Below are 13,484 nucleotides of genomic sequence, written 5' to 3'. Positions count from 1 at the left end.
GTCTTGTGTAAATGTACATAATAAGTATAATATGTAATAAATTACAGAGCAGAATTAAGGTCGTAATGTGCAGTTTTACAATAAATACAAAACTGCAATGATAGAATAAAAGCAGATAATTTTCCAGTGCTGACAGGTTAAACTCAAAGTCTTGAGCAAGACTCCTTTTGAGGGTCTCTAAGTGGCATCAGTATGATTCACCAAGGGGAAACTGGACAATATTTTTATTGATTATTGATTTTTACATGCTTGTCTTTAATTGTGGAAGACACAAATCTTTTATTTCTCTTTACAGCAACACTTACAATGACTGAAAGTGTGTTACATATTACTAATAAGTTCAGTCCACCATTTTCTGCTTTTTAGGCAAGACGTTGTTTAACATGTCTTTGAACTTGTGACCTCAAAGTAGAATTGCATGTTATACGATTAATACTGTGTTGCTTTTATACCCCATCCTTCAGATCAGTACACAGTCCTGATGTCAGCATGCATAGCCTCTGCACCAGAAGAGCAGATTGTCAAGTGTGTGGAATTACTGCTGTCCAGGAACGCTGATCCCAATGCCTTTAACAAGTAAGAATGCAGTTTTTGTTTGTGATAATTTCTCTATCAGGCTTTGAAGATCACAAAAGAGTATGCTATACTACATTCACATCAAGGGTTGTATAAAGACTATCAACAAAGCTTTTCTTTTGTTTTTTGTTCTACACATACATCATGACTAAGTGGATTTCTGCATTGCAAAACAACACAGTTTAGGTTCTATTTGCGTGGAGCGGAGCAGAAGAAAACACAAGAAAGTAAGTACCACAGACCAGCAGCACTGTCTGTTAATTTCTAATGAAATGTCTAATGAAATGGAGTTATATTTTCTTCGAAAGCTAAATAATTTGTGCGAACATAATACACATTTTCCCAGAATGCATCATTCCTACTTCTGATTTCTTAATTACAGGTAGTTTAGAGGAGCGCATGTATACATCTTGGACTGTTTTTTTTTCAGTGGAAATGAGTCGCATGTTTCGTTCTGTGGAAAATCTCATTGCGGAACTAGGGATGATATAACTATTTTTAAAATAAGAACATTTCGGCTTCTCCTGTTATGGCACGTCTGAGTGCACAGATTTTCTTTTTCCTTCAGACAGACAAACAATAAACACCACTTGCTAAGTTGACAAAAAAACTAACTAAAGTATGCTACTTCTGTGCATTAACACTGTCCAGATGGATTGGCAGCCATAAGTTAAACGGAAATCAGTTTAAAAAATCGAGGTGTCTGGAATGATTTAGAATTTCATCATCTGTGGAAATTTCTCATGGTAAACCATGGGTGCAGTTCCTCTTCTCTGACGTTGTTTTGCTTGTAATGTTGACTGTGTTGCATATTGCCCAGAGCTGTGGCACATATTGTTTTAATGGCTCTGCAACCTTCAGTAGGAAATTGATTGTTTCCTCTGTAGACAAAATATTTGGAAAAACAATAACTAAATAAAGAAAGAGGTACTGTAGATTGTGATGGGGGGCCTGAAGTAATTGGGTATGTGGTTCTGTGTTACAGTGTATTTTACAGTGGATTCACATTTAATTTTTGCTGTCTTCATTTTCATAAACCTTTCAAGCAAACTAAATATGTTCAAGTATGTACATACGCACATTTTTAAAAGAGCACTTCGTTTTCTTAATGGCTGTACTTTAGTAAATTAAACTAGTTTTAATATCATCTTTACAATAGCTCTGTTGTTTAGCTGGAGTCAGGATTCTTATAGATTCATAATATTTTGTAATGCATGCCATCGGTCTCTGGTATTCTTTTTCTTCTACCTTCCTTGTTATAACTAAACTAAAAAAAGCTATCTGAATTTCTATCTCATGTCATTTTATTGATTGAAAGTATCAGCAAACCCCCCAGCATGCAGAATGACTGTTTCAGCCACAAGAGAAGCCAGGAAAGGGTGATTTTGGATTTGTTGTATTGTATTCAATATGGCCAACTCTGGTTCTGGAGACCTACCAGTATAACTGGTTTCTCTTAAATCGCCGATTACCATAAGGTTAACTTGTTTATTCCCCTACCATCTGGCAGAAGGTTCCGGTCACTCCAGTCGCGCACAACTAGACTCCAAAATAGCTTCTTCCCCAGAGCTGTCAAGTTGGTGACGCCCCCACTCCCTTCCACCTTATTATGATCTCTCCTAACATCCTCCTGTACCCACAACCACTGTACTCCTACACCACCACACACACATGTAAGCCAAAATTGTACTGTCCCCTCGATAGCCCAGTAAAATTGTAACAGGCATAATTATATTTAATATTTATTAATTAACCATACTACTTTTAACCATACTATTTTTTGCACCGTTCCAAGAATTACCTTGCCAGAATTACCAGTTTCAGCACTGTTTTTGTCCTGTTAAATTTTCTCTGTTCGCAGAATTGTGCACAGTTTTGATTACTTGATTACATGTTATTTATGTTATGGTATTACATGTTACTGTTATTGCTATTGTGTAACTGTCTGTTGTCTTATCTTCTGTCCTATGTATATACTGCACCTGAGTGACTAATGAGAAACACTTTTCATTATACTATGCACCTGTGTAAGTTTAATGACAATAAAGTTGAATTGAATTGAATTGAAAAGGTTAGAACATTTTAATTTGTCTAATTAGATATAGAGATTTTCATTCACAATTAGTACAGCAGGAGCAGCACAGTGGTGCAGTGATTAGAATTGCTGCCCCTGGACCTGGGGTGCTGTCTGCGTGGAGTTTGTATGTTCTCTCCATGTTCGTGTGGGATTGCTCCAGGTGTCCTCCCACAGTCCAAAACCACACTGGTAGGTTAATTGGTTTCTGGGAGAACTGACCCTTGTGTGAGTGTGTTGGTGTCTGTTTGAGTGATGGACTGGCGTCCTATCCAGGGTGTACCCTGCCTTGTGCCCATTGCTTGGCAGGTGGGCTCCAGCTCCCCCACAACCCTGAATTGGAAGAAGCAGATAGGAAATGGATGCGTATAGCAGCACCCTGCTTCTCTTAACTACAACAGTTGGCCACTGATTCCAAAAATGATCTAAACTCCCATGTGATTCAGTTCTTTACAAATTGATGATTTAAGGATGACCTTGCAGACCTGTTAGATCATGACCGCTACTGCATTGGAGGTTGCCTCAAGCGTTTATAAGATAGGGGATTGTAATGGTTGGGTTTTATACAAAATTGCAGCCTTTAGGTATTATTCCTGAGAGGTATTTAAGAAGCCACTAAAGAAGCAATATATGGGAGATGAATTCTCAAAAATTGCTTGCAGGGGAATGTGTTTTATGGAAAAGTGCAGAAAGTTCCTAGGGAAAAGTATGGAATAAAATATCGGTACAACAACCTTTGCAATCATTGCTAAGATGCTTAACACAACAGTTTCCTGTTGACGCTTATAACTATAATCTGTCTTTGTGCAGTGTTACATTGATTACTTTGTGACATTTCTTGATAAGGGAAGATAAGTTATTACAACATGTACATGTGAATGACCTTGTAACCTATCTGCTGCTGATCTCTTTTCCCTCAGACTGATATAAACTCTGTTGCTTTACTACAGCACTTGACATCCTGGGAAAACATGGAATTTAATAAAGGTTATGTTTTTCTCACCTTAGTGAAAATCCAGAGGTGCACGGGGGGTGAAGGATATTGGATTGGTAACATTTGTTGGAAGCAGTATTCTATTTGCTTTGTGACTCAACTGGTTGAATTGATGTGTTAATGTAAAATGTTACAGTAACTTTTATAAATGTGGTTGGAACCAAACATGAAGGATGCTGAAATGTCCTGCTGTTTTACTGAAAGGTGGCGATATTTCACTGTATTTTCCACTGCTTGTTATTCAGAAATAATACTAACATAAATTAAACACCATGTGAGTTAAAAATGGCTTTGGTACTAAAAACTGGACTGAAGTGAATAAAATAAAATGTAGGTCTTGTTTTGGTGTAGTGTGCAGTGTTAGTAAAGCTAGATGGAAATGAATGCAGAGTACATCTCAGAATCTGATTCTGTACTAATAAGGTGTACAGTTCCATCCTCTTCAATTTTGGTAAAAGAGAGTAAGTGCTGATTTAATGAATAATAGAAAATTTGTTTTTTGTTTGCTATTGTGTGCACTCACAAATCTTTTTCATAAAAATATTTGTGGTTCTGACTTAAATAATGATGTTTAATTACACAAAAAGCAACTGTACTTAGGAATGCTTAAACATAGGTGTTTATTACTAAAAACACAAACCACAGTATGAATTTTAGTTATCGTTGTTTCTTTTGTCATTTTTGGGATCAGAGGGTGGATTGTAATTTTTTCCCCATAAAAATTAAGGGAATTGTTTTTTCTCTTCACTAATTGTCGCTATACAGAAGGCTTTTGGGGAACGACTTATGGTCGTAAAATCAGGTATGGTGTACATGTAACAGCACAGCTGGAGAGTATACTGCCCACATATGCCTGAGGAAATTAGGGGATTGGTGTCGGGTGTGGCAGCGCCGGGTCTCACAGGGGAGATGCTGGTAAGAATGAAAGATCAGAACCCCGGCAGGGGGCAGTTCTAACTGTGGTCCTGGAGGGGGTTGGCAGATTTTACAGGCCCTCCACAGGGTGGGTGTGAGAGAATGGGGCTGTCTGAGAGAAACCGATGTCGACGAGATTGTCGGTGTGATGTCTGGTTTCAGTGGGGACATCTGTTTTGAGTGTAATGGCCTCAGTTGCTGCATAATTGGCTCACTGGTAAGAAGAAGGTGGTGGGAGTGAGATCAGCCAAAAGGCATTGACCGGGATGAGGTATTTGCCACTGCTACCACCGCCACCGTGTTGAAGGTGGACTTATTAGTAAATGCAGGTCTGATTCGGTATGTAAGATGTGTGTGATTGTGCGGTGGCATGACTTAATTCCCCCAGCCCAACACACCATCCCATTCAGAACAATAACAACCTCTTAATTAAATCCCTGATTTTGAGTGATGACAATGCTGTTTGTTAGCTTCACTCTCACTGTATGTTAATGAAATTAAGGCATTCTGGAGACGTAGTTATTGTTATACTAAATTATAGTAAAATGTAAAAGTAGTAAAGAAACAGTTGGAAAGTTTAATTAGCATTTGTGTTAGAAGGAATGCTTTGTAAGTTGACATACCGACATAAGCAGTGTTGCCATCTAGTGAAGACGTTTCAACCAACCTTGTTTGTTTTCTGGTTTAGTATTTAAGTGATGCTAAAATTGTGTCCAGCCATTTCTTAAAAGACCCCAGAGTTTTGCACCTAACCACCTGCCTGGGTTTTCCAGATATACCCTCATCCCTTCATGCAAAAAGGTGTCAAAAAGGTTTTCTTAAATAAATTACCTTGTTTCCAATTGCGATCCCATGTCTCCTGAATTTACGAATAGCTGCCTCGTTTCTGCCTCTGTGTATCACTTTGAATTTTACATCTTCAGATCAAATCTCTTCTCAGTCTCCTTTGCTCTCTACTGAAGAGATGTCCCTGTATATGACAATCTGAGACCAGCAATCATTTTTGTTGCTTTTAATATCTCATTTTATTATACTTATTGTGGTGTTGTGACCAAAACTTGAACTTGATATTCTAAATTAAGTCTTACCAGATGTAAAATGTGAGAAGACCATTCCTGGATTTAAATTCAAAACTTTGTGCTTTATATCCAAGCACACTGTTTGTTTTTTTGTTGCTTCTCCACTTTAGAGCATAGAATCTCTCCTGTCAGTACACTGCTTTTTCTGTGCTGAGCAGGTTCAGTGAAATCAACCTCCCTTAACTGTATCTCCCTCAGTTAGTTTTGCTGGCAAAAAAATCATTTAAATACTAGTAGGAATACAGTGTGTATTGAAAGCTGACAGCTCTGTGCATTTGTAAATGAAAAAATGTTTTAAATAGACAAGTGGTACTTTGTGCCAAGAAGTTTTTAAATTTAAGAATTTGAAGGCTTTTAATTTCTTTTTTTTTTTTGCAAAAAAAAATTAAATCAAGCAATAAATCCACAATTGACCTATGCTGTTGACAGTCAGCATGTGGTAAACCAACAAGTCACTACCTGCAAGATACATGCAAGTCTCTTATACCTATTTTCAGCCACTTTATTTGCACCCACTTAATGTTATACGTTTAGTCTTTTATAGAAAGTCTTGCTTGCTTTTGCCTCTTTTCATCTCCTATTTATCCAAACATTCCCACACCTTTGAAGTCACTCATTCAGAAAGAGCAGAAGTGTTATTTTACATAATCTCATCTGTTTGTGCAATAATTCAGGACAAATATTACGTAAGAAGGATGAAGGTGTACAGTGTTATCAGCGCTCCAGTCACAGTGAATTATGGGAATAAATATTTATTAGTCATTTCGCAACACCTGAGGGTGGAGAAACGGTGTAATACAGAGAGGCCCGGTGTCTTATGGTTTTGTTCCTCCCACATTCTCACTTACATAATAGGGTCTAATTGTTTAATGAGCTGTATAATAATACTTCTAACCAAGCTCTGATGTGAGTTATAGATAATTGTGCTTTTAATGAAGGTTAATGCCTTGTGGAAACAACAATAAAATTCATTGTGAAAAATCCCATATATTTGGAATTTAGAAAATCGATTGCTTAATTCGCTTAATTTGCTTAATTAACTCAGGCTGGCACAAACCCAGAAGAGAGAATGCCCTCCAGGAACTGTCTAAAGAGACTTCTTTTGCCCATATAAATTCAAGATCAGCAGCCAGTTACAGCTGTGTTGTTCTTAATACCATAAATCTGAAAGGTGTTCCAGTAAGATGCATAGAAATGCCGGTTTTATTTAGTCAAAATTAGATATAGCAGAATAGTGAGCCTCAAAAAGAGCTGCGGATTCTGAATTCAAACACACGAAAGCATAGAGACCTGTTATCTCTGAATTGTGAAACAGCGATAAACTCATTCCCATAATTAACATGACAGTCTATGTATTTTATTGCATTTATAAAGTTTTAATAGTTATAAGATAAAGCATTCTGGCATAGTTTTTATTAGTATAGAAGAAATGGATTCCAAAAGTTCTTAGTTTCAGCAATAGAAACAAATTTGGTAACCTGCTTCCTCTTGATGTGGGAACTAACATTGGACTATGCTGGTTGCATGTTTACTTTGCTGCCCTCTAGTGGTTCTTTACTCGTCGTGTAAATGTAAACTAACACTTGGGCTGCTAAAAAGGTTTTATTTAACTGAAAACGTGTTTCACAGTAAGACAAGATAATGGTAGAGTAACCAGCAGTTTTCATTATAGAGAAGAAAAAAAATAAGCCCTGAAGGTCAGTGTTCTTGGTTGACCTGGGGGGAATTTGTCTAAGGTTTTTATTGTTTCTAGTTATCTGAAAATAATGTTTTACTGAGTCACTGCTCCTGTTTGTGGTGTTCATGGACAGGATATGAAGGCGCAGCCAAGGGTGTGAGGGTGTCCGGTTGGGGGGTCTATGGGTGGCATCTCTGCTATTTGCAGATGATGTACTTTTGGCATCATCTGACTGTGACCTTCGACGCGCATGTGAGAGATTCTCCGCCGAGTTTGAAGCGGCTGGGATGAGAATCAGCACCTCCCAAGATTGTGGTCATGTTTCTCTCCTGGAAAAGAGTGGATTGCTCTCTCCAAGTGAGGGAGGAACATCTGCCCCCTTAGTGGAGGAGTTTAGGTATCTCCGGATCTTGTTCACGATGGAAGAGGGAAGCGTGAGATCGACAAGCAGATTGGGGCAGCGTCGGCTGTTCTGTGGGCACTGTACTGGTCTGTGGAGGTGAAGCGGGAGCTGAGTTTGAAGGCAAAGCTCTCGGTTTACCGGTCGATCTGCGTCCCTGTCCTCACCTACTGTATGGTCATGAGCTGTGGGTGATGACCGAAAGAACGAGATCGTGGTTTCTCCGCGGGGACGCTGGGCTGACTCCCCGTGACAGGGCGAGGAGCTCGGCAATCTGGGAGAGCCTCGAAGCAGAGCCACTGCTCCTGCAGATCGAGAGGGGCCGGTGGAGGTTGTTTGGGCGTCTCATTGGGATGCCCCCCGGTCGGCTCCTGCTGGAGCTGTTCGGGCCACGTCACACTGGGCGGAAACCCCGTGGCAGACCCAGGACACACTGCAGGGTTTATATCTCTCGGCTGGCTTGGGGGCGCCTGGGGGGGCCCAGGAGGAGCTGGAATCTGTTGCTGGGGACAGGGAAGTCTGGGCTGATCTACTTGGCCCGCTGCAACTGTGACCCTCACCAGGAAAAGAGGAGTGAAGATGGATGGTTGAACTTGCCATCGATTTGAGGATTTTTCTATTAGTTGTTATAAATTGAAAGATATCAAAAATATCCTGTATATATATTTAGACAACCCAGAATTGTCTTTGATTTCACTGCTTTTATAACGTTTACAGTGTGAGTTGATTTATGCAAGCATGGCCAGTCAGGTAGTGTTGTCAGTTCTGCTGTTCTTGTTTCAGTGCAAGGTGAAGCAGGTTTTTATTTTCACTGTGAAACCTTTTTTTTGCTTGATATACAGGAAAAGTATGGAGAGATGACTAACAACAGTAATAATTGCAATTTACACACGTTTAAAGACTGAAAAGGCTTTGTAGTTGCTGAAAAATAAATGCTTTTTAAATATTCGAACCAAGGCACACATATTTCAGTTAATCCCTTTTTGTCTTTCTAGGTATCACATGACTCCACTGATGTTTTCTGCCAGGGATGGCCATACTCAAGTTATAGCCTTGCTTATTTCCTATGGAGCAGAAATAAATACCAAGGATGTCAATGGATATACTGTATGAATGAAGTCTTTTTTTTTAATTGTGCCAGCAATTTTCATTTTCTCACATGCAATGAATTGTAAATTGTGTATTTTTCAGCTGAGAGTCTCTAATCGTAGTGAAAGATGATTGAACACCCTTTCAGCTCCCAAACTCTACAGTATATGTTCATTTATCCATCCATCCATCCAAAATGTCTAATAGTTGTCTAAAAGTTTATTTTCCCAATTTATGAACTTCTGATAAAAATCAGACTCTACTGAAATGTCTAGCTACCTAGTATATACAGTAGATGTCACTGTGGTTTGTTTTTTATATTGGGGATTATTTTTGCCAGCAGTATCTATTGCTGCCAAAGGGGTGATTCTAACAATGTGTAGCAGACAGATTGAGATTCAGGCCTGGCAGACAATTGAAGTAGAAGTATGAAGATTACAGCAGAAAAGATCCTGAAACACTTTTCAAAGATATGTGGCATACAAACTAAACATTCAAACTAAATAATCAATTATTTAAAATATCTTTCGTCATTTCTTATTTTCTTATTTGCAGAAATCATACAAAGCTTAAATCTGTTTTTGCCTTAATACTTTTTGAAGGCACTGACACTTGCAGCACAGTATGGGAGAGAAGGAGCAGCTCTGAAGTTGCTTGAACTAGGTGCTGACATAACAGTCAAAACAAGGGAAGGATATACAGCAGCAGATATTGCGAAAATGTACAGACATTCTCAGGTACGGCTCAGTTTTCCTTCAGACGGTTCCTCCACTTTGTGAAGTACTGTACATCGTTCAAAAAGAAAAAAAATATCTGTTCAGATTCATTTTCTTTCATATTAACAAAAGCAAAATTGTGTCTTCACAGAAATTGCAGTGTAATTTGTTGAAGAGCAGGGTTTTATCTTACTAGTTTATTTGAAATGAATTACATTGTAATTCAAATGATTGGATTTGAAATGCTGGTTAATGGTTGATGTACTCAGATATCAGTAGTGCATTTTGTATTGCTTTTGATTAATTTCTTACTAATTATGAACACAGATTTCTAGAATCCTTGCTTCACCTCATAATCTCCCTGGGAGCAGGGAGCATTTATCCAAAGAGGAGACACTCTTCAAGTTTTTCAAAGGGAATCCTGACCCAATAACTCCTTCTAGAGAGAGGTAACTTGAATTTTTTTGGTGTGAAAAATGTTTGGTGGTTAATTTATTGGCTGTTTTGGTGTTGTGTGTATTGAGGGTGATTTGGGGTTTACTGCTGCAGCTCACAGCTCTAGGTTTGGTTCCAGACTGGAGTGCACTCTCGGTGGAGTTTGCATGTTCTCCCCGCACTTGTGTGGGTGTTTGTCCAATACTCCAGTTTCCTCCTGCCTTCCAAAGGAGGAGTGGCTGAGTTAACCAGGATGGCTGAATTGTCACCACCTCCAGGTTACCATGACGCTTACCAGGAATAAGTGGATGTACATACAGTATGGTCTACTGTTTTTTGGTATGATGTTTTTGAGCACAACCTAGTGGCACGTCAGTGAAATTGATCATGCTTCATGTTTAAAAGTGGCTCATGTTTGATGTGAAATGTAAACCCTTTTTGCTTGTTTCTAACAAAAGTGCGAATATTGCTTGTTGGCAAAGTTTATTAAGCATCTGTGTTTGTTTCAGCTCCTCTAAGCTAGGAGACATTGAATTGCTTCTGCACGGCCTAGATTTGGAATATCTCACAGATATCATGTTGGTGAGTAATTGTTTCTTACTCTTAGGAAGTCATAGTTCTTGACTTTGTTAAGACATAGTTCTTAATTTTTGTGAGATGAATGTCATATGTTGGTGAATATTTGGTTCCCACTCAACAAGTGTTCAAATGTTTTTGTATTTCCCTACTGAAACTTTATAACAGTCTTAATTTTATTTTAGTCTGCAGCATTGCAAGGTGTGAAAACAGATGAAGAATTCACTCTTGTAGTGTCAGCTAAAGAAAAAAAGGCTTGGTGGTGGTTATCATTGTTTTTTTTTTAAACAGCCCCTTCTTAGGAATACAACTAATTGAAAAAATACATTAATGACTGATCTTATCAAGGATGCAAGGCAAATTAAATTGGACAGAGAGAATGTACTTTAAAAGCACAAATAAAGTAGTTTCTTATCCTATTGTACTGTTACAGTATAATTTCAGAAATCAGTGTATCCTAAAATACAGCAGCATTGTGACACGCGTGAGTAGGTGTGCCATAGATTTTTGGAAAGGTTGTGGTGATGAAAAATTAATAGATTTAGATTTTCATGGCAGTAGAAACAGGTATAACTGACTTCTTTATTGATTCTCCAGTCTTAACGAGAGTTTTATCAGGTGCTTAATGTTTTTGTAATCAGTGCTTCAGTAACATTGGCAGCATTGGCTGTTGCTAGGCAACCCAGCACCAAGTGTAGGATTCAGCCTGTAGCGCCTCCGAACAAGGCTTCAGTTAGAAAACATGAATTTTGATATTAGTTAGTCTTACAAATCTGATGCACGCATCAGTTCCACAGATACAGCCCACTTCCTTAACTTCAGAAGACACAACAAAATGAGTTCACAATTAGGTGTAGTTTGTAATCTAGTTCTTAAATGATTTCTGAAGCCTGATTTTTGTAAACAAATATTTTTATTTAGGTCGACTTATATTTAAAATAGTTAACAATGGTATGTTATAAATGTTCTTTGAAAACTGTGCAGTTAGGAGACCCTTGTAGAGCTTGCACATTTTAGCAACTGCTTTGCAGTGTAATGCTTACTTTTCCTCATTTAAGAATCAAGTTAGACTTGGTCTGTGGCTGTTCCAAAATAGTTGTGCGATGCTGGAGAACACTGTCAATTGTAAAGAAGACTTACATTTTTCTAATTCAAATGGCATACACTCCCAAATACACATTGGCAGAAATTCAAAATAAGATAATTTTGATGGTGACCATAAAACTGTTGCCAGACTACTGTTCATCAAACATCTCATATAATGATTATGAGATAATTAATGGAACCTTGTACTTTGTATATGGTAAAATAATGATCATACTGGTTCTTTTTAGTATAGAACTTTGGTCTTAAATGAGATATGATTGCTATGTTTTAATTTTTACTTGAAATATAATAATTTAGTAACACTTCTAATTATGGCCTGCAGAATGAAAACCTTGCATGTGAAGTGGTCTCCACTGAAACACTCCATCCATCCATTTTCTAACTGCTTCATCCAAGCAAGGTTGCGGGGAAGGCAGAGCCTATTTCTGCAAGCCAGGGGCACAAGGCAGGATACACCCTGGATGGGACAACAGGGTACACGCAGACACAAACAGGCACACACTCACTCAAGGACCTGTTTTCCAGAAAACCAGTTAACCTACCAGTATGTCTTTGGAGTGTGGGAGGAAATCAGAACATCTGGCAAAAACACACATGAACACATAAACATGCAGATTAGCACCCCAATTCCACAACTGAACCCAATGCTAACCACTGTGTCACCATGCTGGACCCCTCATACAGTATATCATCGTGTTTCAATGTTTATCAGTGGAGGTGCTTGGATTACAACACGGCAATAACACTATTTTAGGACACTGGGCAGTCCATGATGATTCCTTTTGCTCATACAGGACAATGACATATCATGGAGCCACCTATTGACAATGGAGAAAGAAGACTTGGAAAAGGTTGGGAATCTTAAGTTTCTTTATTAAAATAAAGATTCCATTGCCTTCACTTTTGTAGTTGACTTTTTAAGTTGTCATTTTAATTATTTGGAATATTGTTTAAATTAAATTTACAGTGTAGTGCAAACGCTATCAGTTAAATATGAAATTACCTTTCTGAAGAGTGGGACTCGCTTTATAATGTAATACAAATGTTATAATCCTACTTTCTGCTCTATCTCAGTTGTTCAGTTGGTGGTATATCTGACCAGATGCAATAAACTACAGTACTGTTGTCTGCAGTGTAACTGAGTATTTAAAAACAAGAACATAATGTCAAATCTAAACTTGAATGCTAAATGCCAGTGCAGCAGCATAGTGTTTAAAGTAATGAAAGAAAACTGATTTTATGCAGCTTAGTTTTGAGTTATTTTCATTGTTATACTTTTCCTTTTTAAAAAGAGTTAGTCGCTGTAGATTTATCACAAACATGTTTATCACAACAATATGCATTTTTGGGACTACTTCGTGGTGCCATGTTAAATTCAGAGTAAAGTAAAAGTAAAAAATACTTTACCTTTGTTAGTAGGAGCACTTATAGAGGCAGATGTCATAATGTGTTCAGGGTCTATGGCAATGTAATTCTGTTATTAATACACTTTCAATACATTTTTTTAGTTTAGTTGATCTACTAAACCAGTGTAAGCTTAGACTAATCAGTTTTGGCATTGTTATTAAAAAAAGCTTCATTGAATTTTTTTCTCATGCCATGGGGATCATACCTTCAAGTCATTTACTGTTAGTTTAGATACCTTAAAGTTGCAAATATTTGGAATGTGGTATCTCATAGCAATACATTGATAGTGTAGTGCCCTTATCAGATTAACTTTACATTTAATATACTGTATATACATATTCAATAAATGTGCATTTTGCAATTAAATATACAAAAGATGATGAAGAAAAAAGTCTAGTTTAATTAAGTGATGTGAGATACAGTACCTTAAATGTTGTT

At 37.8% G+C, this 13,484-nt stretch overlaps 1 protein-coding gene across 4 annotated transcripts in view; it reads left to right on the top strand.

Moving 5' to 3' along the window:
• Positions 1 to 13,484, top strand: part of asz1 (ankyrin repeat, SAM and basic leucine zipper domain containing 1) — a 32,145-nt gene that overhangs the window by 6,633 nt on the left and 12,028 nt on the right. For all 4 annotated transcript variants that reach the window (XM_015352365.2, XM_015352363.2, XM_015352364.2 and 1 more), the window contains exons 4-9: positions 465 to 576; positions 8,712 to 8,823; positions 9,408 to 9,542; positions 9,849 to 9,970; positions 10,466 to 10,538; positions 12,434 to 12,490. In XM_015352365.2, the coding sequence (XP_015207851.1) occupies positions 465 to 576; positions 8,712 to 8,823; positions 9,408 to 9,542; positions 9,849 to 9,970; positions 10,466 to 10,538; positions 12,434 to 12,490 (611 nt within the window). The remainder of the gene's footprint in view (positions 1 to 464; positions 577 to 8,711; positions 8,824 to 9,407; positions 9,543 to 9,848; positions 9,971 to 10,465; positions 10,539 to 12,433; positions 12,491 to 13,484) is intronic.

This window comes from Lepisosteus oculatus, chromosome 7 (assembly GCF_040954835.1).
Source record: "Lepisosteus oculatus isolate fLepOcu1 chromosome 7, fLepOcu1.hap2, whole genome shotgun sequence".
Classification (NCBI taxonomy): domain Eukaryota; kingdom Metazoa; phylum Chordata; class Actinopteri; order Semionotiformes; family Lepisosteidae; genus Lepisosteus; species Lepisosteus oculatus.
Note: the sequence above shows the minus strand (reverse complement) of the source record. Positions and strands in the feature narration are given on the sequence as shown.